Source organism: Cuculus canorus, chromosome 24 (assembly GCF_017976375.1).
Source record: "Cuculus canorus isolate bCucCan1 chromosome 24, bCucCan1.pri, whole genome shotgun sequence".
NCBI lineage: Eukaryota > Metazoa > Chordata > Aves > Cuculiformes > Cuculidae > Cuculus > Cuculus canorus.
Window position 1 is genome coordinate 6,989,307 of NC_071424.1, and position 24,410 is coordinate 7,013,716.

General features: G+C 54.3%; 3 protein-coding genes across 5 annotated transcripts in view; 1 reads left to right on the plus strand and 2 right to left on the minus strand.

Moving 5' to 3' along the window:
- NAV1 (neuron navigator 1) overlaps window positions 1-804 on the minus strand; it is an 86,523-nt gene extending 85,719 nt beyond the window's left edge. Inside the window, exon 1 of one of the 2 annotated variants that reach the window (XM_054087283.1) lies at window positions 769-804. The gene's annotated coding sequence lies outside the window, so the exon portion shown is untranslated. Of the gene's footprint in view, window positions 1-681; window positions 698-768 lie in introns of those variants that run through there. The other variant, XM_054087284.1, reaches the window with a different exon arrangement.
- A 1,323-nt stretch (window positions 805-2,127) lies between these two features.
- Window positions 2,128-11,156, plus strand: RNPEP (arginyl aminopeptidase). Its single transcript, XM_054087972.1, has 11 exons — window positions 2,128-2,514; window positions 3,542-3,682; window positions 5,562-5,710; window positions 6,276-6,392; window positions 6,516-6,751; window positions 7,369-7,482; window positions 7,735-7,847; window positions 8,216-8,324; window positions 8,978-9,202; window positions 9,790-9,932; window positions 10,886-11,156. The coding sequence occupies exons 1-11, from the start codon at window positions 2,146-2,148 to the stop codon at window positions 11,048-11,050; spliced, it is 1,881 nt and encodes a 626-aa protein (XP_053943947.1). The 5' UTR covers window positions 2,128-2,145; the 3' UTR covers window positions 11,051-11,156.
- Window positions 11,157-13,719: 2,563 nt separating this feature from the next.
- LZTR1 (leucine zipper like transcription regulator 1) overlaps window positions 13,720-24,410 on the minus strand; it is a 39,469-nt gene continuing 28,778 nt past the window's right edge. Inside the window, exons 14-20 of one of the 2 annotated variants that reach the window (XM_054087478.1) lie at window positions 23,278-23,447; window positions 21,325-21,481; window positions 19,616-19,742; window positions 18,397-18,546; window positions 18,080-18,185; window positions 17,241-17,321; window positions 13,720-14,485 (exon numbers count right to left, since the gene is read on the minus strand). In XM_054087478.1, the coding sequence (XP_053943453.1) occupies window positions 14,369-14,485; window positions 17,241-17,321; window positions 18,080-18,185; window positions 18,397-18,546; window positions 19,616-19,742; window positions 21,325-21,481; window positions 23,278-23,447 (908 nt within the window). In that variant the 3' untranslated portion in view covers window positions 13,720-14,368. The remainder of the gene's footprint in view (window positions 14,486-17,240; window positions 17,322-18,079; window positions 18,186-18,396; window positions 18,547-19,615; window positions 19,743-21,324; window positions 21,482-23,277; window positions 23,448-24,410) is intronic. The other variant, XM_054087479.1, reaches the window with a different exon arrangement.

Consider the following 24,410-nt stretch of genomic DNA (forward strand, 5'->3'; position numbering starts at 1 on the left):
GCCCCCACAGCCACTGCCTGTCACTCCCAATCCCACCAGCATGTCCCCCACATCACCACTGGTGCCCGCAGCATGACCTCATCACCTCGGTCCCCACCCGGGTGCTCCCCATCATCTGCCGTCCCCAGCCGCATGTGCCTCGGGTCTCCCTGGTCCCTGGCAGGGTGCCCCCATCACACCCACTCCCCACCAAGCTGTCCCCGATGTCACCACCGATCCCCGTCGGGGTGTCTCCTATCACAGCTGGTCTTTGCCAAGGTGTCCCCTGTGCCTCCCAGGTCCCCATAGGCTGTCCCCCACCACCCCGGTCCCCTCCGAGATGTCCTTCGTCACCCGGGTCCAACCGGGCTGTCCCCATCACCCCGATCCCTCTGTGATGTCCCCCATCACTCTGGTCCTCCCGATCTGTCCCCATCACCCTGACCTGTCTCTTCCACCCCGATCTGTCCCCATCTCCCAAATCTGTCCCCATCCCCGATCTGTCCCCATCTCCCAAATCTGTCCCCATCCCCGATCTGTCCCCATCTCCCCAGTCTGTCCCCATCCCCCGATCTGTCCCCATCTCCCCAGTCTGTCCCCATCCCCGGGGCTGTCCCCCCACCCCCGAGCTGTCCCCCATCACCCCCGGTCCCCTCCGAGGTGTCCTCTGTCACCCTGGTCCAACCGGGCTGTCTCCGTCACCTTGATCCTTCTGAGATGTCCCCAGATGTCCCCCATCGCTCTGGTCCCCCCGCTCCGTCCCCCCCGCGCCACCCCCGCCGCACTCACCGCCCGCCGCTCCCGGTACCGCCGCCCGGACCCCGCGCCAAGGGCGGAGCCGCCCCCGCCCCGCCCCCCCCGCCGAGGGACCGCCCCGGCCCGGGCACCTGAGCTCCTGGAGCTCCCCATGGATCCCCGTGGAGCCCGGGACCCATGGATCTCCCCGGTTCCCCTGACCCATGGATCCCCGTGCATCCCGACCCATGGATCTCCCTGGAGCCCCTGACGCACGGGTACCCCACTGAATGCCCCTGACCCATGGACCCCCGTGCACCCATGGATGCCCCACTGGATGCTGTGACCCATGTACCCCCATGCACCCTCTGACCCATGGATCCCCCAATGGATCCCCTGATCCATGGATCTGTCTGGAGCCCCTGACCCACGGACCCCACCACTGGCTCCCTCCATAGATCCCCCACATCCCTCTCCCTGGATCTCCCCAGATCCCCACACGGGCCCCTTCCCAGGTTCCCCACGGACCCCGCACCCCCATGGACGCTCCCCCTGGATTCCATTGACCCCCGGATCCCCCCCCCGGATCCCCTCCATCGATCCCGCATCCCCTCGGATCCCCCCTCCATGGATTCCCCTCAATGGATCGCACTCCACCCCCCCTTCCCCTGTGGATCCCTCCCCTACGGTTTCCCCAGGATCCCCCGCTCCATGCAGTCCGTCCCCATGGATCTCCCAGAGTCTCTCCCCTCGGTTTCCCCGGGATCCCCCTCACATGCATCTCTCTCCCTCCCTGGATCCTCCCTCCATGCCCCTCCTCGCCTGGCTTCCCCCTGAACTCCGCCCCCGCCCGCCCCCGAGGCCCCGCCTCCGCCCGCCTGGCCCCGCCCCTTCCCGGACCCCTAGCTGCTTTGCGGCTTTGGCCCCGCCCCTTCCCTTAGTGCCCCGCCCCCGCTAGCTGACTCCTCCCCGTCGACCAGCCCACGCCCTTTATCTGCATGGCCACGCCCACATCAACAACGCCCCAGTCGTCCATTATCTGCCTGGCCATGCCCCCGTCAGTTACCGACGCCTCATATCGACCGGACCACTCCCGACATGGGCTAATCACGCCCCTCCCGTCATCTAACCGCACCCTTTACCGCCCTGACCCCGCCCCCTCTGCCGGCTAACCACGCCCCATCTGCACGACCCCACCTCCCTGATGTCTAACCACGCCCATTGCCGCCTTGATCCCGCCCCCTCTGCCGGCTAACCACGCCCGTATCGCCCCGGGCCCGTCTCCCGCCATCTAACCGCGCCCCCTTATCGGCAAACCACGCCCCTATCGATAACCACGCCCGTTACCTGCACGGCCCCCCCGCCGTCCACCCTCTTCCTTTACACACCAGGCCACGCCCCCTCCCGGTTGACCCCACCCCCCGCGCGGCGATGGCGGCGCCGGTGCGGGACGCGGCCTCGGCCAGTGACGCGGGCGCGTGGGAGCCGCAGCACGTGCACCTGGGGCTGCGAGTGTCGTTCGCAGCGGGCGCGGGGCGGGTGCGCGGGGCGGCGCGGCTGGCGCTGCGGTGCGCGCGCGAGGGGGCGGCGGAGCTGCGGCTGGACGCGCACCCCAGCCTGGCCGTGCGCCGCGCCGCGCTGCTGCCGCCCGGCGGGAACCCCCCCGGCGAGACCCTGCCCGTGCGATGCTGCCCCTTCGCCAGCTACGGAAGCGCTCTGCACATCGACCTGCCCCGGCCCGCCCGCGCCGGGGAGCGCCTCGACGTCCTCATCGAATACGAGGCGGGGGATGGGCCCGGGGTGAGGGGGGAGATGGGGGGACAGGGGGGACGGGGAGGTGACAGAGGCTGAGGGGACGGGGGGGGGGGGGTGAGGGGACAGAGCTGAGGGGACGGGAGGAGATGGGGAAATAGGGGACTGAGGGGACAGGGGGGACAGGGAGGGGACCTGAGGGGACCGCGAGGCTGAGGGGACAGGGGAGAGCTGAGGGGACGGGGGGACTGACGGGAATGGGGTGCGAGGAGAGCTCGGGATGCGAGGACAGGAAGTTGAGGGGGATTGAGGGGATGGGGGGGCTGAGGGGACAGGGGGGAGATGGGGGAATAGGAGACTGAGGGGACAGGGGGGACAGGGAGGGGACAGAGCTGAAGGGACAGGGGGGCTGAGGGGGCAGTGGGAGCTGAGGGGAATGGGGTGCGAGAAGAGCTCAGGGGATGCAGGGACAGGAATTTGAGGGGGATTGAGGGGATGGGGGGATGGAGGGAGCTGAGAGGATGGGGGCATGAGGGGATGGGGAAGCCGGGGGCCAAGAGGGCTGTGAGGACAGGGAGTTGAGGGGGGCTGAGGGGACAAGGGGAACGGGGAAGCTGTGGGGATGGAGGGGGCTGAGGGTATGGGGAGTTGAGGGGACACAGGGAGCTGGGGGGCTGAGGGGGAGCTGAGAGGATGGGGGTTGAGGGTACAGGGGGAGCTGGGGGGATGGGGACTTGGGGACTGAGGGGATGGTGGAGCATGGGGCACAAGGGGCTGGGAGGATGGGGAGTTGAGGGGTGCTGAGGGGACATAGGAACTGGGTGGAGCTGAGGAGACAGGGGATGGGGGGCTGAGGGGAGGGGGGAGGTAGGAGAATTGGGGGCACAGAGAGCAGAGTGGACAGGGGCATGGGAGAGCTGGGGAGACAGGGGGATGGGGATGGGAGGAGCGGGGGTGACACTAGACCCAGAGCAGGCTGAGATCCCCTGGCACAGAAGCCCTGGCTCCATCAGCATAGAGCACCCCTGGGTGAGGAGGCAGGCATGCCCCTCACCCCGGCCTTTCCTTCCTCCAGGTGTGCTGGCTCACACCGGAGCAAACAGCAGGGAAGCAGAAGCCCTTCATGTACACACAAGGCCAGGCCGTCCTCAACAGGTCCTTCTTCCCTTGCTTCGACACCCCGTCAGTCAAATGCCCGTACTCGGCCACGGTGGAGGTGAGTGGGGCACAGGGAGCACACCAGGCTGCAGACCCAGCCACCCCCATGCCCAGCAGGAGCAAAGCCCTCCAGGAGTTTGCAAAGTTTGCTGGTGGAAAAGCTGCCGTCTCTTTTGCTGGATGTACCAAAGCACTGGGGCATTGCATGAGTGACACTGCCCAGGCCCCTGTGCAGGGTGAGCACTTCAGAGGCGATGCTTGTCACACATCACATCCTCCACCACAGGACCCCTGATCTCCAATCTGAACCTGCCCTTGTGCAACTTAAGGCTGTTCCCTCTCATCCTGTCACCTGTCCCTTGCGCAAAGAGACCAGCACCCACCTCGCTACAACCTCCTTTCAGGCAGTTGTAGAGAATGATGAGGTCTCCCCTCAGCCTCCTCTAGGCTAAACAACTCCAGGTCCCTCAGCCACTCCTTGTAAGGCTTGTTCTCCAGCCCCTTCATCAGCTTTGTTGCTCTTCTCTAGATGCACTCCAAGAGCAGCTGTCAGTCCCCAGGTTTAGTACAAAAATGGGACTAAATAATCCAAATACCCTCCTTGTGTGCGGGTGGTCACACGGTGGCCGTGGGCCACCATGGTGTGCTGGCCTGCTGTGGGTGAGGGAATCTGCTTATCAATGTGACACCAAGCCAAGGCTGATGGCACGTGGTGACATCAGCTGATGATGCTGGAATTTATTTTGCCTCTTGCTCTAACTTCTACCCATAAAGCTTCAGCAGAATCGTCCCACAACAGGTGACCACGTGTTACAGGCCACAAGAGAGACTGATTTGCCGAGCCTGTTGTGGTTACCTGACAAATGAGGCCAGATATTGCCAAGAACCACTTAACTGTTTTTTATTAAAGAAGAAGAGAAAGGGGTAAAAAGAGTGAAGGGAAAAAGAGTGTGTGATATAATGAAAGTCACTGCCAGGTTTTTGTGGTGTCCTGCCAATCTCACGTCGTGTCTGTCTCACTGGGTGATGGTGGTGGTTTCCTGAAGGTGATTGGGCTCTCCAGGTTCAACATCCTTTTGTACCATCTCTGCTGTGGATGCCGTCCAGTCCATTCACAGGTTGAGTTAAAGGTCTCACCTGGGGCCAATACAACGCTTTCATGTGCAGGCCACGAGCTCACAGTCCACGCAGCCTCCGCTGCACAGCTGTGAGTTAGAGCCCACCAACCTGCCTGTGTGTGCCCCAAGCAGCCAAAAGCAAAGTAGCTGCAGTTACACAGTTACCACAGATCTATCGTATTCGTGCCATTGTTATAGGATTTCAGAATCTTATTCTCTTCAAGCACCACCAAATACAAATTTTGAGACAAATCCAACAGTCGCACCGTGGTGCTGTCATAGAGCCCTAGAGGAATGCTCTGTACCAAGAAAATTTTATTCCATGTGGCACTATGAGGGCTCGTCCCGCTTTGGGGTGGAGAGACTGGATCAGTCTCCCAGGGCTCAGCCCAGGCCAGTGGATTGGCCCTGGGTTCTACTTTGGCTTGAGAACAGGAAAAATGAGCTGTTGTGTAAGAAATGGGAGGAGTGCCAGCACCTGAAGGATCTGCATCCTCTGACCTTTCAGCACCTGCAGCTCCAGCATTTCTTTATCTCGCTGGCACCTTGCACGGCAGCTCTGGGTGTTCTGATGTTGCACCGAGCTGCTGTTGGAGCTCAAGTGCTGAGTGATGCTGTTGCAGGGATGCAGCTCTGATCCCGGGTTGCAGTTCAGGGCATTACTGCTCTGCGCCCCAAAACCTGCAGTGCCCATGGACCCACCACCTTCAGCACTCTGGGACACGTTCACTGTCGGACATTGCAGCATCCCCAGCTGGGTTAAGTGACGTCCCACTCTGTATGTTATGGATCTAGTAGATGTTTTTATCTACGTGTCAGGTCCCTGAAGGTTTCACAGCTGTGATGAGTGCCACGAGCTGGGAGAAGCAGAATGATACCACCTTCGTCTTCAAGATGTCCCAGCCGATCCCATCATACCTGATTGCTCTGGCTGTTGGGGACATTGTGTCTGCTGAAGTTGGCCCAAGGTGAGCAGCGCTGGAGGAGACTTAGGCGTTAGGTCCTGGCTGTGGGAACTGCACGGTGAAGCTCCCGTGCTGGGCTGTCCCATGGCAGCTGCCTCTCCCTACACTGCTGGGCTCTGGAGAGCAGGCAGGCGTGAGATGCTGGCCATGAGCATGACCTGCTCAGTTCTCCATCGGCTGTGCACGTGGTGCTGTGTCATCAGACCACAGGCTCTGCTGGGCAAGGGTGTTTCTTACTCTTGAGAGTGAGGAGGAGCCTCAGTGCTGGGTCTCCTTGCCTGCCAGGGTGTACCTGGCTCTGCTTATTTCACCCCCGTGCATGACAGCAGTGGGTCCCATTCACAGAGAGTCTCAGATCTCTTCCCAGGGCCAGTGGGAGCCACATAAAAGCCCTTTGACATTCAGACAAGGAAAGAAATTACAGCAGTTTGCACTATCGGTCTCATTAGCTTCCTTTATCAGCAGGCTTTTATTTTGCTCTGGAATAAACTTGTGCAGTTTTTGTCTGATGAAGCAATAGGGTAAAAGTCTGCTAATGGTTACAACGTCCTCCTCTACTCTTGGCCAGGAGCCGAGTCTGGGCTGAGCCCTGCCTGATTGAGGCTGCAAAGAAGGAGTACGATGGGGTGATTGAAGAGTTCCTGGTGGTTGGAGAGAAGCTCTTTGGACCTTATGTTTGGGGCAGGTACGGACTCATGCTCCCAAAGGGCTTCGCTCCCTGGGGCCAGGGAGGGAGCATCCCCCCCCGTCCCGAGCAGCCTCTGCAGGAGGAGCTGAGTCTGACCAGTCGTCTGCTCTTCCCTGACAGGTACGACATCCTCTTCATGCCGCCCTCCTTCCCCTTTGGTGGGATGGAGAATCCCTGCCTCACCTTTGTGACACCCTGCCTGCTGGCCGGGGACCGCTCCCTGGTGGATGTCATCATCCACGAGATCTCCCACAGCTGGTTTGGCAACCTGGTCACCAACGCCACATGGGGCGAGTTTTGGCTGAACGAGGGCTTCACCATGTACGCCCAGAGGCGCATTTCCACTGAGATCTACGGTACGTGGCCTTGCCTGGCTCTGGGGCATCGAGTCCCAGTGTGTGGCTGTGCCATTGCAGGCAGGACACATGCAGGTCGGGGGTCCATGTGCTGTGGCTCTGCATTCGTCGGAGCGCTGCGTGCAGGGCCAGAGCCTGCACTGCATCTCAGAAGAGGAAAAGCGTCGCAGCCTGCAACGCGCTGAGGTTTTTGTGTTGGCAACAGAACCATCTTCACTCAGAGAGCTGGATGGAGCCCTTGCGGCCCCGTGCCAGGGACATGGGTGCTGCAATCTTGACCAGCCTCACTTTCCTCTTGCTCCTGCAGCTCCCATGGGAGCTGATGCCGGGTGCCCTGAGCTCCCCCCTGGACACATGGTCACATCCAGCAGCTCGGGCACTCCTGGCACTGTTTGCTGCATCCAGCTCAATTTTCACGGCTCTCATATCCTCTTGCTTTTGGGCTGGGTCACTGTGCCTCTCTATAGCACTGGCATTCCAGTGCCTTGTTTATTGGTTTCCTCCTCTCCCAGCTCATAAGTGAACGCTGTTTCCCTCCTGTAACAGCATCCTTTGTGCTCCAAGCACCCGGGGCCTTGGCTGGGGTCTCCGAACACCTCCTGCTTGTCTCTGCCCAGGTCTGGCGTACACATGCCTGGAGGCTGCGACGGGAAGGGCCCTCCTGCGCCAGCACATGGACAACACAGGAGAGGACCATCCACTCAACAAGCTGCGGGTGGTCATCGAGCCAGGTCCGTGGGGTGTCCCTGTCCTCCCAGAGCCGCACGGGAAGGGCAGGGGCAAGTGACGGGCCCTGCTGGGCGGGGTGTGTCTCATGGATTGCAATAGATCCAGCACCAGTGGTGGGACCCGAGTGAGGCGATGGCTTCCGGAGGGATGTGACAGGCCTGCAGCCAGCAGATAAAGCAGAAATCCTGCTGCACCCAAGGGCCTGTTTGTTTTGCAGATGGGCAGATGATTCCTGAGGATTTTCCCATTTCTAGGTGTCAATCCGGATGACACGTACAATGAAACGCCCTATGAGAAGGGGTACTGCTTCGTGAGCTACTTGGCCCATCTCGTGGGGGACCAGAGCAAATTCGATGCCTTCCTCCAGGTCGGTATGAGGAGGTCCCAAGTGGAGAGGCCAAGTCACCCAAAACCCCACAGCGGGAGGCGAGAGCGCAAGGGGACCCTGGGAATGATGGGGTGAACAGAGTGTCTGGAGAGAGGAAGAGGAGATGAGAAACAGAGATGTTCACCGAGGGGATGGGATGAGGGCAGAGCCTGGCCCTGTGCAGGCAGCAGGCGGTGGTGATGCTCAGAGCTGTTCTAGGGGGTGTGGGGGCCTGGGGGCAGCCTCTGAGGGGCACAGGGGCAGTGTGGGCTCGGCGACACTAAGGCCCTGTGAGATGGAGCACGGGAGGGCTGGGCAGCAGTGCCAGGATGAGTGTGCGCTGCATCACACCCTGGTCATCCCCGCAGGCCTACGTGAACCGGTTCAAGTTCCAGAGCATCACAGCAGATGATGCCCTCGCTTTCTTCCTGGAGCATTTCCCAGAGCTGAAGGAGAAAGGCGTGGATTCCATCCCAGGTCAGCGTGGTGCCTTCCTGGACAGGGGACTGGGGAGCTGCTTTGAAAACCAGCACCTTTGGGTGTCAGAGCCATCCCATGTGCCCTATTGTGCACATTGGTTTGTGCTCTTTACTGGGGACACTGCTGCCACTCCTGGCCTCGGCTTCAATGGATGAGGTGCAGCGCTGGCCTGCCCGAGATCAGGCACTAACCGGGGCTTGGCCATGCCCCTGCTCAGCCTGACTTTCTCCACACAAATCCAGTCCATGCTGTGCGCTCAGGTGTTTTCTGTGGTTTCCCCACAGACAGCTGAGGCTGGTGAGTAGCACCAACGTGAAAGTGAGCTGGTGGAGCCACTGGTGAGCACTGGGGCCAGGTTTAGCCAGTGTGCCCGGCTCAGCTCAGCCTGGGAGATCCAGGCTTGGCAGGAGCTTTCCAGGCTGGAGCCAACTGGTCTTGCTGGTGGCAGCAGGGTTGTTGCCACACAAGCACACACACAGAGCCCAGGGTGGCTTAACAAGCTAACCCCGTTAGTGCCTGTTCGTCGCCATCCCTGGGCAGGTTTGCTGCTGCTGGGGATGCACTCGGAGGCAGCCGCGGGATGTCTGGGCAGCAGCACCTGGTGTGGGGTTGAGGAAATGGTCCCAGTTCTCCCTCCCTTCCTTGCTCAGGCTTTGAGTTCGACCGCTGGCTGAACACGCCAGGGTGGCCGCCCTACCTGCCCGACCTCTCGCCAGGGGAGCAGCTGATGAAGCCGGCAGATGAGCTGGCAGCGCTCTGGGAAGCCAACAGCTTAAACATGGAGGCGATCAAAGCCGTGGACATCACAGCCTGGAGGGTGTACCAGCTGATTTACTTCTTGGATCGAGTTCTGGAGAAATCCCCCCTGCCAGAAGGTGAGGGCCGGGTCAGCTCTTGGGGCTGCAGTGCCCATGGGAGACACGGGGTGATGCGCCCTGGTCCAACCAGTTGGCTGGGGACGTGAGGATCCATCAGCGAGTTGTAGGGGTCCGTGGCCATCAGCCCGTCCCTGCTGTGGTCCAGCGGTGTCCCTCCCAGCATCTGGAAAGCTTCAGTCAGCGGGGTGGGGAGAGGAGAGCCAGGGGAATTGCGTCCCTAGGTGTATGGGGACATGTGCAGTGGCAGGGAGGAGCCATGCTGGCCCTTGGCTGGGCTGTCATCTCCTTATGTCATCTCCTTATATTCACGACTCCTTGCACTCTTTTGCGAGGGACCTCCTTAATGCTGGCAGCCCAAGCCACCAGGCACGTGGCTCTGCAGGGATGCCTGGGCCCTGGAGGCCCAACAAGGCACCTTCCTGCAAGTGCTTGGGATGCTCCTAGAGCTGAGGGTGCCAGGAGGGCGAGGTAGTCCAGGGCAGCATTTGCAGCATGGCCAGGGTGGGCTGCAGGGTCCGGTCAGAGCATGGGCTGGGAGCTGGAAGCAGAGCCCCATCGGGATGCTGACGATCCTCCTCTCGCAGGCAATGTGGAAAGACTGAGCAAGATGTACCCAAAGATCTCCAAGGCCCAGAATGCCGAGCTACGGCTCCGCTGGTGCCAGATTATCCTCAAGAACAACCTCGAGGCTGAGTACAGCAAGGTCAAGGAATTCCTCCACAGCCAGGTTTGTTCTGGGAAGCAATGCCTGTGCCCAGCAGCACTGAGGGAGATGGGCACAGGAAACAGGACCTTCTGTGCTGGCCACCAGGGCTTGGCTCATAATAGGCCCAGAGAATGGTTTTGGTTGGAAGAGACCTTAAACATTATCCAGTCCAACCCCCTGCCATGCGCAGGGAGACCTCCCACTGGATCAGGGGCTCCAAGCCCCATCCAACCTGGCCTGGAACCCCTCCAGGGGTGGGGCAGCCACCACTGCTCTGGGCAACCTGGGCCAGGGCCTCCCCACATTCTTTGTCCAGCATTTCTTCCTTATTTTCTGATCAGCCCCTTTGAGCACTGGAAGCTGCTCTAAGGTCTCCCCAAAGCCCTCTCTTCTCCAGGCTGAACAACCCCAACTCTCTGAGCCTTTCTCTGACTATTTCTGTGCCATCCTCTGGACCTGCTCCAACAAGTCCATGTCTGTCTTGCACTGGGGTCCCCAGAGCTGGACGCAGGACTCCAGGTGGGGTCTTGCTAGAGTGAAGGGGCAGAATCCCCTCCCTCAACCTGCTGGTCACACCCAGGACAGGCTTGGCTTTCTGGGCTGCAAGTGTACATTGTTGGGTCATGTCCTATTTGTTGCCCACCAACAACCCCAAGTCCTTCTCTACGGGGCTGCTCTCCCTCCCTCCCTGACAGTGGGGGTTGCCCTGTCTGAGCTACAGGACCTTGCACTTGGCCTTGTTGAACTCCCAGAGCTGCTCATGGGCTCACTCTTTCTTCAAGGACAAGGTCTTCTCCCCTCCCCTCATGCTGCAGAGACCCGGGTTGCCCACAGTGGCATTTTCCATGCTGTCCCACTCCTCCAGGGCGATGCTGGAGGCGTTGTGCCCTGGTTGGGGGACATGGGGCTCCTGAGACGTCACCCCACACAGCTGGGAGGAGGCTGGGGTGTTGACCCCCTCTCTGTCTCTGCAGGGGAAGCAGAAGTACACGCTGCCCCTCTACCGTGCCATGTGGGGCGGGTCGGAGTCAGCCCGGGCCCTGGCCACGGAGACCTTCTCTGCTACAGCTCCTCAGCTGCACATCAATGTCCAGAACTACGTCAAGAAGATCCTGGGCCTGGAGGTGGTGGACAACTAGTGCAGCGTGGGCTCCCATCTCTCCACAGGCTTCCCTCTGGCAGGACCTCGGTGCTCTCTCCCTCACTGCACACTTCCTTATTAAATCTTGCTGGTTTTTTCCTCTTTCCTTGCTGCTCCTGTTCCCAGTGACTCCTGCCCAGGAACCAGGCTGGTGCTCCAGGAGGGAACACTGCCAGCGCTGCTCGGGTGTGAGCAGGTCACTCCCGGTGGCTGCTCCTGCTGTTGGCACAGTAGGGATGGACCTGGTGTTGGCATCTTCAGGGCTGATCCGCACCTGTCCTTGTGAGCTCCAGCCAAGCTGTGACAGTGGGGACAGAGGAGTGGGTCCTGTGCCAGGGGGGGTGGTGTCTGCACTGTGGGGACCTGACCCTGCAGGCTGTGGTGGGAGTGAAGAGGGAAAATGGGCTCTTGGCTTCAGAGCCCCTCGGTGCTGCAGAGGAGGAGCTGCTCTTCCCGAGGTGTCTGCCCTGCATCACACTGGGGTTCGCTTTGGGGTCAGGGAAAGGGGTTTGTTCCTGCTCTCCCAGGGGGACAGCGCTCTGCAAGGGGTGAGACGCCCACTGAGCCCACGGGAGAGGACATGGCAAACTGGCCATTCCACAGGGGCTGCCACGCCTGCTCCGGCTCCACTGGCTCCCAGCGGGAGCAGCCTTTGGACTGGGACCATCTCAAACCTGATGACAGCAGCGCAGTGGGTGGGGGTCCGTGCCCTCAGGAAACAGTCCCCCTGCTCCGGGGAGCAGCCGACAAACACCACAAGCACTGGATGTGCTGCCGGGTGCCACTCTTTGCAGTTTGCCGGCATCAATCACAGTGTGGGGACAGTGGTGTAAAGTGTGACCTGAAGGCTTAGAGAGCCTGCGTGGCCTACATAGGGTTGGAGACTGCAGTGACGAGACCAAGCCAGCAGGCCCCGATGTTCCTTAGTCCTTATCAAGTGCAGGAATGTAAGCACACCCCAAAATTCCTGTACGAAACTGCCCCAAAGCTGCCCCAACACCAGGAACCTCAGGAACTCACGGCCGTAACAGCCCCAAGGCCACTGTCTCACAAGGGTGCTCTGAGGTGCAGTAACAAACACCCAGTTCCTCAGCCAGCACCAAACGCCGCTCTGTGCTGGCCCCGCTGCCGGGCTGGCGGCTGTAACTGCTCCACCTCCAGCTGCTCCTGCCAGGCCTCCGAGCCAGAGATCCCCCAGGAAACCCCGGGTGCCTCGTGGGGCTCCGGGGCTGTGCATCTGCCTGGTTGTACAGCAAAGTCAGCCCATTTGCCCCCAACCGCTCTGGCGCTTCTCTCACTCCCTTCTCCTGGGCCGGAGCTCATTCCCACAGGGCCAAACCACGGGGAGCACAAGAGGAGCTGCCACAGCCCCACCATGCTTCCACGGGCAGCTCAAGCCAAAGGGAGCAGAGCTCTGGTTCCTCTCCCAGAGGGCTGCACGATCCCAGTGCCTCGCCCAGCAGCAGCCCAGCCGCAAAGCGCAGTGATGATGGAGCAGCACCATAAACTGTGACTCTGACAGTAAATCCCAGAGATGCAGCGCAGTTCTGACCAAACACTGCAGTCATCAGAGTCGGGACTTGACCAAAATCACCTCCAAAGGAAACACATCTGCAGTGCACGTCTCAGGGAAGCAGAGGTTGTTCGCTTCCTCACTGATGGGCTCAGGAATAAGCTCCAAAAAGAGCTCGAGAAAATGGAGCCAAAGGAGTTATGGCATGGTTGAAACCAGCCCATTCTTCCCTTATGAGGAAACAAGGCTGTGTGTGGTTGGGAAATGGGTGTCCTCTAGTGGATTCGGCATGGCTGAAAAGAACTTGTAGTATTCTTACAAGTTGTAGTACACAACCCTTGTCCCTTTGCAGATCTTCTGGCTTCCCAGGGAACCTGCAGACTGTCAGTACAATTAACACAACCTCTGATAAGAGACTTCATCACCTCTGAGGCATCTGGAAAAGATCTCTCAGACTGACAATGAGCCCTGGGCTTCCAGACGCAGCTGCCACTTCTGGGCTGTGACTCACCTGAGCAAGCCAGCAGCGGGAGACAGGCCCAGCGGTCCCTAAAGCATTTCCCCTGGACGAAACGAAATGACACATTTCCCACTGCACAGAGATGGCAACGCACTCAGCACACCGAGCAACACACATGCACGTTGGGCTACGGGGCTGCCGAAGAGGAGCCCACAGCTCATACTGCACTGGGAACGCTTCACTGGCCTGGATTAAAAACAATGCTGACAAAGGTGGGGACTCTGCGGCTGGGCAGCTGCGCTTCCCAGGAGAGATTGTCCCCCTTGGTGGCTCCCAGCAGGGCTGGGGCAGCTCTGTCTGTAGGAGTTTCACCAATACCTCTCAACCTCCGCTGCTGCCCAGCTACGCTGTGTCATTCAGCAGGCAGGGAAACGATCCTCTCCCCTCCGTTGCATGGGATGCACCCAGCACAGTGGGGAGCAGGGGAACTGCAGCCGGGAGGGAAGATCAGCTGCTTCCTAACTGGCTGGGAAAGGTGTTCTGCCTTTGTTCACCTTCCTACAAAAGCAAGAGCTGAGGAAGACGCGTCAGCACAAAATTAGTAACAAGATATAGCACACTTATTTTTAACTAAGTGACCTTCATCAAGCTCCCAGCTCTTTTTGCTTCAATTATTCCAAAAATGAAAGCCAAGCCAATCATGAAATGCCAGAAGAAGATGTTGACTCTTTATTAACAAATTGCTTTAGAAAGGCTTAGTGGGACAGCATTAATGGATTTGATGGTCAGAAAGGACCGCTGTAATCTTCCAGGCTGACCTGCCGCAGAACACAGGTCTGGCCCTCCTGCAGCCCACCAACCGAGGCAGCTGGGAAAGGTTTGTCTTTTAACTCACACCATGGAGAGCCTCCAAGAAGTCACCACCTTCTGGTCCAGCAGTCAGCCTCGCTGTGAACACCATGTGCTCTCCTTCCAGTTCTGTAATACCTCACTTCCACTCACAGCATTAGTGACTCTCTTACGACTGCTTTATTTTCCAGTATGAAAGTAATAACAGGCTTGATTCTAAACTAAGTTACTCCCCAAACCACATGGAATTAATTCATTCCTGTAATGGTTTCAATTTTAAATTTGCGCAACAGAGACCAAACCCTTCTGAACCATGAAGGTACAAACCAGGCGAATCCACGGGAGGGCAGCTCGGCGGTCCGTATTCCTCTAGGCCGCCTGCTATGCTGGGTAGACACTGAGCAGCTCAGTATGGAATGGTAAAAAAAGAAAATCAAGTGTAAAGTGCTAGGGTTTTTTGAGGAACAAATGAAAAGTTCGATTACCAAAGCCCGTCATATGTCTGAGCCCAGCTCTGCGCACTGCTTGTCTGATATGTGGTTAGCTAACGACTCTATGATGTCAAGGAGGAGGAGCTGACTCAGGGAGCGGAGATTTGGCAACTTGGAGACCTTCAAGAAAAAGAAGAACAGAACAGAAAAAAACCAGAAATAAATTAAAGCCCTCCCATAAATCACAGCTGGTGTATCATGGGTTCACCCTACCACCCCAGGCCAAACAGGCAGAGCACGTACAGGCTGAAATTGCAGTCGTGGGGCGGGGGCTGCAGAGAACAGCTTGGGGGGGGGCGCTCCAGTCACCACCTCACACACATACAACCCAATTCCAGACAGCTGAGTGAGGGATGGGAATAGAGAACAGCAGAGCCGCTGATCCCACCACTCCCTCTGAGGAAGAAGCGTAATTACTGTTCATATTGACACTCTGCTGCTAACGGGTGCCAAGTAAGCACTCTCCTAAAAAGCAAAGTTGGGCACCAGCACAGCCCTGAACTGTGCAGCCTGCGTGCTTCCACGGAGAACAGACCCTCAGACCTGATCTCTCCTCAGCAGAGGTTGCTCGTTCAGCTGTCACACCTCCCGCAGCCAAAGTGGGTCACTGGAGCTCTAGACAACAAAAACCTTCGCCATGTCAGGAACATGAGAATCTACAACAATCTTTATGCTCTTGGGCTGTTCAGAAGCTCAACCATTATCATAAAGGAGCTCTACACACTCCTTCCTTCTCGACAACCTCCTAGTATTAAGCTGGTAATCCCTTCTTCTGGAGTTATTAACATATATGCCCATCCTTGAAGGCCAACTCTGCCCAAAAGCCTGTCCACTCACCCCGACAGCATTAACTGATCTATTAAAGACAGCGCCTTCCTCTAAGGCGCTCGGCTGTGATAAAGAATAAAGATGTCCCAAGCATCCTTTAAAATCCACAAAGGAAACGGCTGAGTACACTTTCAGAAAGAGCTCAGGACGTGTGCTTGCAGGAATATCCCCAAACTAAGGGTCCATGAGGACTGGGAAGAGAAGAGCCTTCCTGAACCCTGGTGGAATCCTGCCCCTGCGCCGAGGCACACACTGTGGAGGAACAGACCAGGGTGTCGGCAGAAACACTTTGGAACAGCAGCTTTATTAGGGCTTTTGCACAAAACTGACACACAAGAACCTAAAGCCACGTTGCCCCAACTAACAAACCTCTGAGAATAGCTCTTCCATCAGTGTTCTCACTGCAGGGAGAGCTCCTCGCAGTCCAAACCGGGAATACTGTTAATCGAGCTGGAAGAACAGGAGATGCCAGGGCCAGACACCCATCCTGCCTAAGCCCCAATGATCCAAAGGGCTCGTGCAGCTGCAACAAATGAGCCTTCAGAGCCTGCGGCTGGCCAGGGGCAGAACGGCGAGCATTCCGGCCCAGCCACACAAAAGCTGCCCAGCGCCAGGCCAAAAATCACACACTGAAGCCTCTCAGGCCAAAGAAAAACATTGCATAATTAAGATTTCTTCGTGCACATCTGCTTGACAGCCTTCCAGCCACGTTTTGATGGAAACTGTTCTAACAGTCAACAGTTTAAATAGAAAACATTTCCAAATATTCTGCTTAGTGGAGTACAATTGAGTAACGCCCTTCAGCTCAAACCTCTCTTCTGACATGGTGCAATGTTCGTTTCCCCCCCATACGGTTTGGTGAGAATCACACCACCCTCTTCATCTTCCTGTGGCCCCCACTGGGAAGTAGAGACTGTGAGATTTCAGCTCTCATGGGCTGTAACACCTCAATCCCGAACCCACGGAGATGTTGCAGGCCCCAGGCTGCCCTGGAACCCGCGCTGGGACTGTTCCCCGTCCCCGGCTGAGGCTGTGCCACTTCGCAGGGTTCGTGAGATGAAGCCAGGGGTGGTGCCCTCGCGCGGGGCCGTCTCCGCTGGGAGTGCGATTCCTGGATGTTGGCTCAACTCTCAAGGCTTTTTATGCATTTTCAGTTATTTCTGAGTGTAAAATAATTACGCTTGGGCAACTCTGGCATTTAGTAAAGAGCCTGAACATCTCCCTCTGTGTCATCTTTAGATACAAATGGGACTGAGCAGTGCTTTTCTTCCCCATGGGCAGCGGCAGGAGGATTGTGGGATTAAATACACAGAAGGCAGAGAGCTCCTGGAGCACCAGCTAAGGAATTAAGGAATTATTATCACCAATTGTGTAGCACTCAGAAACACTGATTTCTGGGATCCATCAATCTCAATGCCATTTGTGCACCAAACTGGTGACATTCTCAGGAAAGGACAGTACAGGAACAGCTAAATGACAACACTCGTCCTCTCTGGAGCGAGGACAGGAACATCAGCACATCAGGCTCCTGACTTTTCCTATCAATCACTCTTGTCTCATCCCACACATCAAAACATGGAGACCTCAGAAAGCCCAGACAGGACATGGTATTTTGCCTTTTGAGCATATGACAATATAACATCTAAGACAGAGAATACATCAAAAGAAATCTGAACAGCACACTCGTAACTGCCAGGGAAAGAGAGATTTGTGCCCTCAGTACTTAACAAACTGATCTTGCTACACACAAGAACCCAATGATGGCATGGCACAAATTTAACAGCTGGAACGAGCAGAAATGGAAGCAATTCTGGATAACTTCTGTTTTGGAAGGTCTTTACATTGCCAGACCAGGCTGTTCTAGTATTTTGTTTTAGTGTGAAAAGAATGCCTAGTAGCCTTGCCAGCGAGCGTCAGCGACACACAGCCAGCACTCAGCTGTCTCACGTGAGAAAGAATGAAATGGATTCCTATATTACCGTGTCTTTAACCAATGCAGCGATAGAGGACAGCAGCTCTCAAAAGCCCCAGAAAAGATGCAACCAACCTTGGTGAACTGGTGAACGATAATGTGCAGGCAGTGCCTCTTCATGTCCAGGGCCTGGGTCTTGTCAGCCGCCTCTAAAATCTACAGCAAAAGCAACGGTGTGAGTTTCCTTCCACGGCTCAGATGCACAGCGCACAGATGCTGTTCTGGCTCAGAGGAGGGAACTCCTCTGAGCTCGGGAAACTGCAATTTTTCCTTACAAACCCGAATCTTTTCTGAACTAGTCAAAAATCAGTCTTGGATTTAAAATGTGTGGAGTCCTCAGGAGACAACCACCAAGGAACAGCACCGCGTTCCCTGAAGTGCCCCAGTGAGACTGGTGTGGGCAGAGCCAAAAGCAGCTAAGGCTGGAATTGATTCTCCTCATGTTCTCTGCCTACATAAATGGCTTTGCAGGCTCTCTTATCACAGAATATTTTTTGTTAGCTTAAACTTCATTGCCAGATCCTGTCAGCATTACTGATGGAACAGGACTAGCGTTACGAGCACATCAACCCTTGCTCTGGTAGAAGTCTACTTGAGTGCTGAGCACATGGTACAACCTGAAAAAGACCTTCAGAAATGCTGGTCTGCCATGGGGGATGAGGAGCTTAAGAGGAACATCCTGCTGGCCAGCAGGGCAATACCAGGTAAAAACTTCAGCACAGGGCCACTGGAAACAAAGCTGCTGAGGGCTGTGCTCCCGCATAGGCGTCAACCACGTGGGGCCACCATCGTTCAGAGGGTTTGTGGATGTCACTCTGGAAGCGACTTGGTGCACCAGGCACCCACTTGCCTGGACCCTCTGGCTTTCCCGTATCTAAGTCAAGCGACTGATGAGAGCCGTTTGGGACAATTACCTGGAGCACGTTCTCCACAGTGACGTTCATTTCTAGATTCTGCTTACAGTACGCCTGCAGCCTGTTGTTGGAGAAGCCGTAATAGTACGGCGCAGCAAAGAGGTAGCTGTTTATCTCATTAAGGAAAAACAGGTAAAGGAAAGGCGACAGCACTGATTGCAAATCCAAATCAATGACAGAATTGAAAATGCAGTGCCTGTTAATGCAACCCTGGCAGATAATCCTCGCAGACTGCGCCTGGCAATGCAGAGCAAAAGGTGAAGCTGCTGTACACACGCTTTGGGGAGATACTTCAGGTACTGTAGATGCAAGGATACAGGGAGTCTTCAGGCGGCATGTTCACTTCTCCATAATAAATGTATCTAAGCATAGATTCAAATGCTTGCTTGCTGGGAACCATTTCACCTATAGAAATATTCACTTGTCCATCTTCTGGCATGAAGGAACGGAACATGGCTTCGAAGTAACTGGAATATGAAATAAAACTGATGTAACACATTCTGCAGACAGAGGGTTTTAACCCAGCATTGTTCCAAGGCTGCTATGGAGCGTTGCAGCCTCCAAGGAAGCAAGTTCGGGTGACAACTTGGGGAAAAAAACCTGTTAAATTGTTGTTTCATAGATGTCAGCCTGTGAGAGAGCTTCAAATATAATCCTCCTAATTTCCATCATCACTACCTGAAATTTGTCTCAGTTTCTTGAAAATTAGGACACATGATGCTTTGATTTTCCTCTGATTTGCATAAGACCCAGTAGAGAGCTTAAAGCATTATGAGCTTCCTTGGTATCTGCAGGCTGCCAATCAAGCAGGGCTGTTTTAAGAGCTTCTGGTGAAACACCAAAGTAACTAATACTGAATATTATTATTTGGACTAGAAAAAATTTGTGACAGTATCTGAAATAGAAATTTTACGTGAACACTATGACTTGCAGCACGTAAAGGTGCCGGAACACAGAACACATGATAAAGGAACAAACCCGCATCAGTCCCGTACTGAGGAGGAAGAACAGTTCCCATCTTCAGATGGGTGAATTTGCCTCTATGACAGTATGGGAATGATCCATTTCTTTGTTATGCACCACTTCTTGCTATGTTTCCCCATATCCAGTCTTAAATACCAGCAAGTGAGAAAGAGATCCAAGTTTCACATGATCCAAAATGGATTCACCACCAGAAGGCTCTTTCTGACCTCAGTGGACATCTGTTGCTTTCCACTTCACTGAAACTGCCTTGCACCTTGCACTCTTTTTCCCTTTCTGTGATTTTACAGATTCTTTGCCTTGCGGTGCAGCTCTAGAGAATCTCTACAGTTTTAATTTCTTCCCATCTTTCCCTGCTGGGTATCAAACTGAAAAAAGCATTTAATCACTGTTGTTTAAAGGCTTATTATGCTCATCGAGCAAAGCTGCATCTTATACTTCATGTGGATATGAAGTTCCTCCCTGTGTTCTAAAAAAATCAAGCTGATCCCGATTGCGCAGCACTGAATTCTGCACACCCACTACTTGTTCCAGTTGCAGTGAGCGGCGACTCACCTGGAGCGGGCTGCCAGGATCGCTTTATGGGCCGGGCGCGGGTGGCCGTCGAGGAGAAGGATGATATCACAGAACTCAGTCCCAGCTCCTTCCAGGTAAGCCTTCATGTCCTGAATTAAAGACGTTCCTGAAAGTTAACGTAATGAAATAGTTCAAGCCACACCAGTTCAGATGACCAGGCAGTACTGAACTAACAGACAGCCAAGCTGTAGCTCCAGCTCCTCGTTCCTTTGGGACCCTTGGGGTGAGCGCAAGGCAAGCCCTTCCTCATCATCTAGGAGCACAATGAGCCTCACTCTTCCCAATCACAACCCATTCCCTACTGCCCATCCTAGAATGAACCTGTCGGCTCTGCTTCCAAACCGCTGACAGCAAACACTGCCAGTGGCCACACCGAAAGGTGTTCTCGACAGAGAAAGAAATCTGATTTTTCCCCACCTCCTTATCATCATTTCCAATCACTAGGAATATAAAATTTTGTCTCTCAACAGAAAAGCTTTCCCAAATGCTCAATAAAGGCTTCTTTTATCCAAAATGTTAATTAACCTTTGAAAATACACAGTAACTGAGAAATAGGGCACATATAAGTCTGATGCAAATTCACTCATATTTTTGAAGTTCATCTTTCAAATTTTTTGATGTTTGGGTCTCTCGCACCATTCCACCACATAACGTGTAGATGAAGTGCTTAAGGACATGGTTTAAGGGAGTGCTAGGAATGGTTGGACTCGATGATCCAGCGGGTCCTTTCCAACCTGGTGATTCTATGATTATATGATTCCAGCTCCGGATAAAGAAGCTGGACATGCCACCTCCCCAGGCGGTGCACCTCTCTCATACCCGGGACAAATGCCAGCCAAAGCCTTTCTACCTGACCTTCCAGGACTGGCTTCCCTATCTTCTCCTCAAGTTTCCAGTTCTTTTCGTGCAGTATCCCAAATCAATACTGGCACTGCCTCTGAATGTTGGGGCCTCAGCAAACCTCATTATTACATTCCCTTTCTCGTGTGTGTTGGGATAATAAAGCCTTGAATAAAGCTCATCTCAAATCAGGCTGTGATGAATTATGTAGTAGAACTGTAAATCAAATCTTGTCCTTCCAGCAAAACCACAGAATGAAAATTAAAGACATGACCACTAGTACAGGTTATCTCTCTTCTCAAAGTCTTCTCCTCCCTATCTTCTCTTCCTTTCTTCTGTTAGCTTTGTTTTTCCTTGGTTAATTTCTCCACATTTTCCCCCCTCTCACAACAACCTCGACCCCGTCAGCACTGGCTCGCCTGCAAGATGATCTTCCTTACTCCTGCTACTGCTTTGGTGAAAACCTAGGAGCAGGCCAACCCTCCTACTCAGCTTTCTAACCTTCTAGTCCACTTCAACTGAAAGTCCACTGTATTTACTTCAGTCGTTCTTTACACCCTTCCTTCTGCCTTCTCTTTCCCTGAACAGATCAGGATACGGTCCTGCGAGAACATGACTACATTTAATACAACCCCTCACACATTTTGATGGGGATAATGCTCTGACTGAAGCTCACCGGAAGAACCAGCGTGCCCTGTCTTAGTCTGGGAAGCAGCTCAGGCATGGTTACGCCAGCTGGAGAATCAGTGGTCTGCACTGGTCTCCTTCCTAGGCTGTTTCCTAGACTAATCAAACCATTAGCAATGCAAAACCAGTGCAAACAATACGTTTACAAAGCATAAAGTTACCGATGTCGAGCGGCTGATCAGAATGTGTTCGAACAGGAGGCTGCTGTTTCCTCCGTACAATCTCCACGATGAGGGACGAAGAAAGATGCTCAAACTCCTTCATCATTATTACCTGATTAAAATGGGATTCCTTCACCACAAAGTTCAGGCAATGTTCCTAAAAAAAATAAAATATTAACAAAAAAATTACAATTTATTGCACAAAGCCATCGTAGACCATCACACAAATGCTACCGCGTTACACGTGTAACAGCCACCCTTTTGTCAGGACCCTCCATGTGGCTCCTACAGCTGGGATTGTCAAACAGTGATCTCCCTCCTAAGTGACCATCTAGGGTCCTACTTGAACAGGAAATTCAGGACAATTTGAAGCATCTAGAAAATTCTGGCTAAGAAATACTAACAAGGAAAAGATCGTCTCCCATCTGGCTGCTCAAAGATTTCTAAAATAGGAATCTCAGGAGATGCCGAAAACCTCACAGAGCTAAGATTGCTTGCTACCTCATAATAATTCTTTATATGATTTGATACCAAAAGTTAATTAGAAGGGTGAAGAGGTCTTAACATTATACACTAAGGGTACAAATAGTTTGCAGGATTTCCTTGCGCGCATTTTGCCTTAACCTTTTCCATCAGGGCTGCACAGTCTGAAACAGCCCTGGTAGGTTCTTGCATGACAAACTTGCTAGAAAAATCACTGTGCGGAAAGCTGGCAAATGATCCAGACCTAAGGTTGAACAGGTAAAGGGGCAAAAAATGGCACTTCATCACCCACTGTGAACCAAGGCTTTCCCTCAGACTTACATAAGTGAAAAATATAATCTATAGCAGCAAATCAGAAGACGAGTACAAAATTCACCCACTGAATCATCACTGCTCTCCATTTTCTGCCAGGCTATTTCGCCCAGGATCCAGAGGGATCTGCCCAGGACCCATCTGTGCAATATTCTAAACAACGGCTGGGAAGCCAGAAAGAGCAGCCTTCTGTAGATGGTACCTGCCCACCAATGCACCGTTGAGGAGATAGGATGCCAACGGGCGGTGATCTTGACCAAATGCTGTGGACGGACTGCCATCACCCTGCTGGAAGCGAAGGCAGGACGAGGTACCCAGCTGATCTGAAATGACTGGCACTAAGTTCCATCAAGGCCAAGGTATTTGCTTGGGCTTCTGGGCAGCTAACGGCATCACGATCCTATGCACAGACCCTGCCAGCGCTTACGTACTTGGTGCCAACTCTGCTGCTGCCCTGGATGCCTTTCCTCTGCCCACAACCAGTGCATAAAGAGGACGTGCTGGCACATACTGGTTTCTCTACCCTCACTCTCCTACGTGGCCAAGTGATGTGCAAAGGCGGCTCAACAGGCATTGCATGTCCTTGCACCAACTCTCGAGTTTCTTCTTTGTAGCTTTAAGCAGAATTGACTCTGGCCACTGTTGGTGGGAACGAGAACACCACAGTAAACCCTGCTCTGAAGCCTGGGGGTATTGACTCTATCAGCTTTCAGCAAATGCCTAAAAGCCCCTGTCCCGCTACAGAGAATCACAGACACATTTTGGTTTTCGGTAGAGAGTTTTTTAGACCAAAGGCATAGACCAGAACTGTGTTTTTCTCATCAGATCCAGTAAGAGAACCTGTTTGCAGTCTTTTTATAAAATAGTGGGACCAGTAAATGCGCCGGTTCCGCCTCGCTGCAGTGAGTGAATTGATGAAGAGCCAAAGTCATTTTGCCCTTTAAATCCTACAGGACTGATCTGCAAAAATATCAAACGCTTATTGAAGAAAAACCTACACAATATTCACAAGCAAGTGCAGGACAATCCACACTGACATACACTCCAGGAAAAAGAACTGAATTTGCAAAATCCGACAGCTTTTGCAAAACATTAATTGCATAAATTTTATTTTTTAAAGTTCCTTATCAGTTACTTTGCATGCAAAATGTGATTCACCTTTAGCTGATCCAGCTGAAGCTTGTTAGCATTTTCACACACAATGAGCACATTCTGCAGATCTACGGATGCTTCAATATATTGAAGGCAGAGCTGTTCCAGCCGAGAGAGCTTGAAATTTAGGGCTAGTTTGTATACATCCATAATAAGTAACACATCCTGCACGTGACCTGAAATGACGAGAGAGAAAAATAGCGTTCCATAACTCGAGAGAGATCACAGAACAAAATCAGAAACCTTTTCTCAAAGTATTTCTTTTTACATCAACCTGAGCATTCAGAACAGTGGAACTGGAATCCATCGGTAAAGTACTTTTATCGGGAAAATCATTCCATGGCTGCTTAGACGACATCAAGGATCAATATTAGGAAAGGAGTGAGTGGTCTTTCAAACCTGAGGCAGGAACCAGCCTCCCCAAAAGATTTTTTGGCTAAGGATTTTGTAACTATCTGGATCAAAATCTTTTAAAAGAAAGCAAAGCCTCCAGCACCACTGATGAGCTCTGAAGCCAGCAGCCCGCTTTCCCAAGGTGTTCAGCTGCTGACAGCTCTGCTGCAGTCCTTGGGTTTTACACCTTCCTAGCAATCAGCTTCTGATTCAGACAGACCCTTCTGCAGGTGCTTTGTGCAGACCTGAGCCTGGTCTAGAAGAGAAGGGCAGCGTGGACTCTCACAGGCCACAGTGATGGGGCGCTGGGTCACCAACCCAAGCAATAACCCTCCAGTCTTTGCTTTCCTCACAGGAGAGCTCTGGCCATCTGCTGTAACTACTTTTTGATAGAGAAAAGCCTTCTCGCACGTCACGTGCCTTCCCTGTGTCTAATCGTGAAAATCCCATTTATAAGCATGCCCAATCCTATTAGCTCAGCCTCTGGATGGATCCCCAAGGTGCTGCCCTCTGAACTGAGAGGAGCGACTAGGAATACAAATGGTCAGGGCAGGGCCCCCAGAGGATCCCAGCAGACAGGTAAGCACCAAGGAGAACATCTGATGGGCTGGGGAGAAGGGTGGAAGCCTGTAACAAAGGGAAGAGTTCAGCCGGTCTGATCCTGCCCTGCAACAGGCACAAAGAGGATCAGCGAGCTGGCAGAGAGCAGCATCGGGCAATGTCAGCAGACACTGAGAAAGCTCCTT

Excerpts from the sequence above, each read along its gene's own strand:
- RNPEP (XM_054087972.1), top strand. The coding sequence starts at position 2,146 with ATGGCGGCGCCGGTGCGGGACGCGGCCTCGGCCAGTGACGCGGGCGCG. Across the intron at positions 3,683-5,561 it reads CGTACTCGGCCACGGTGGAG|GTCCCTGAAGGTTTCACAGC; the intron begins GTGAGTGGGGCA and ends TCTACGTGTCAG. Across the intron at positions 9,203-9,789 it reads GAAATCCCCCCTGCCAGAAG|GCAATGTGGAAAGACTGAGC; the intron begins GTGAGGGCCGGG and ends CTCCTCTCGCAG.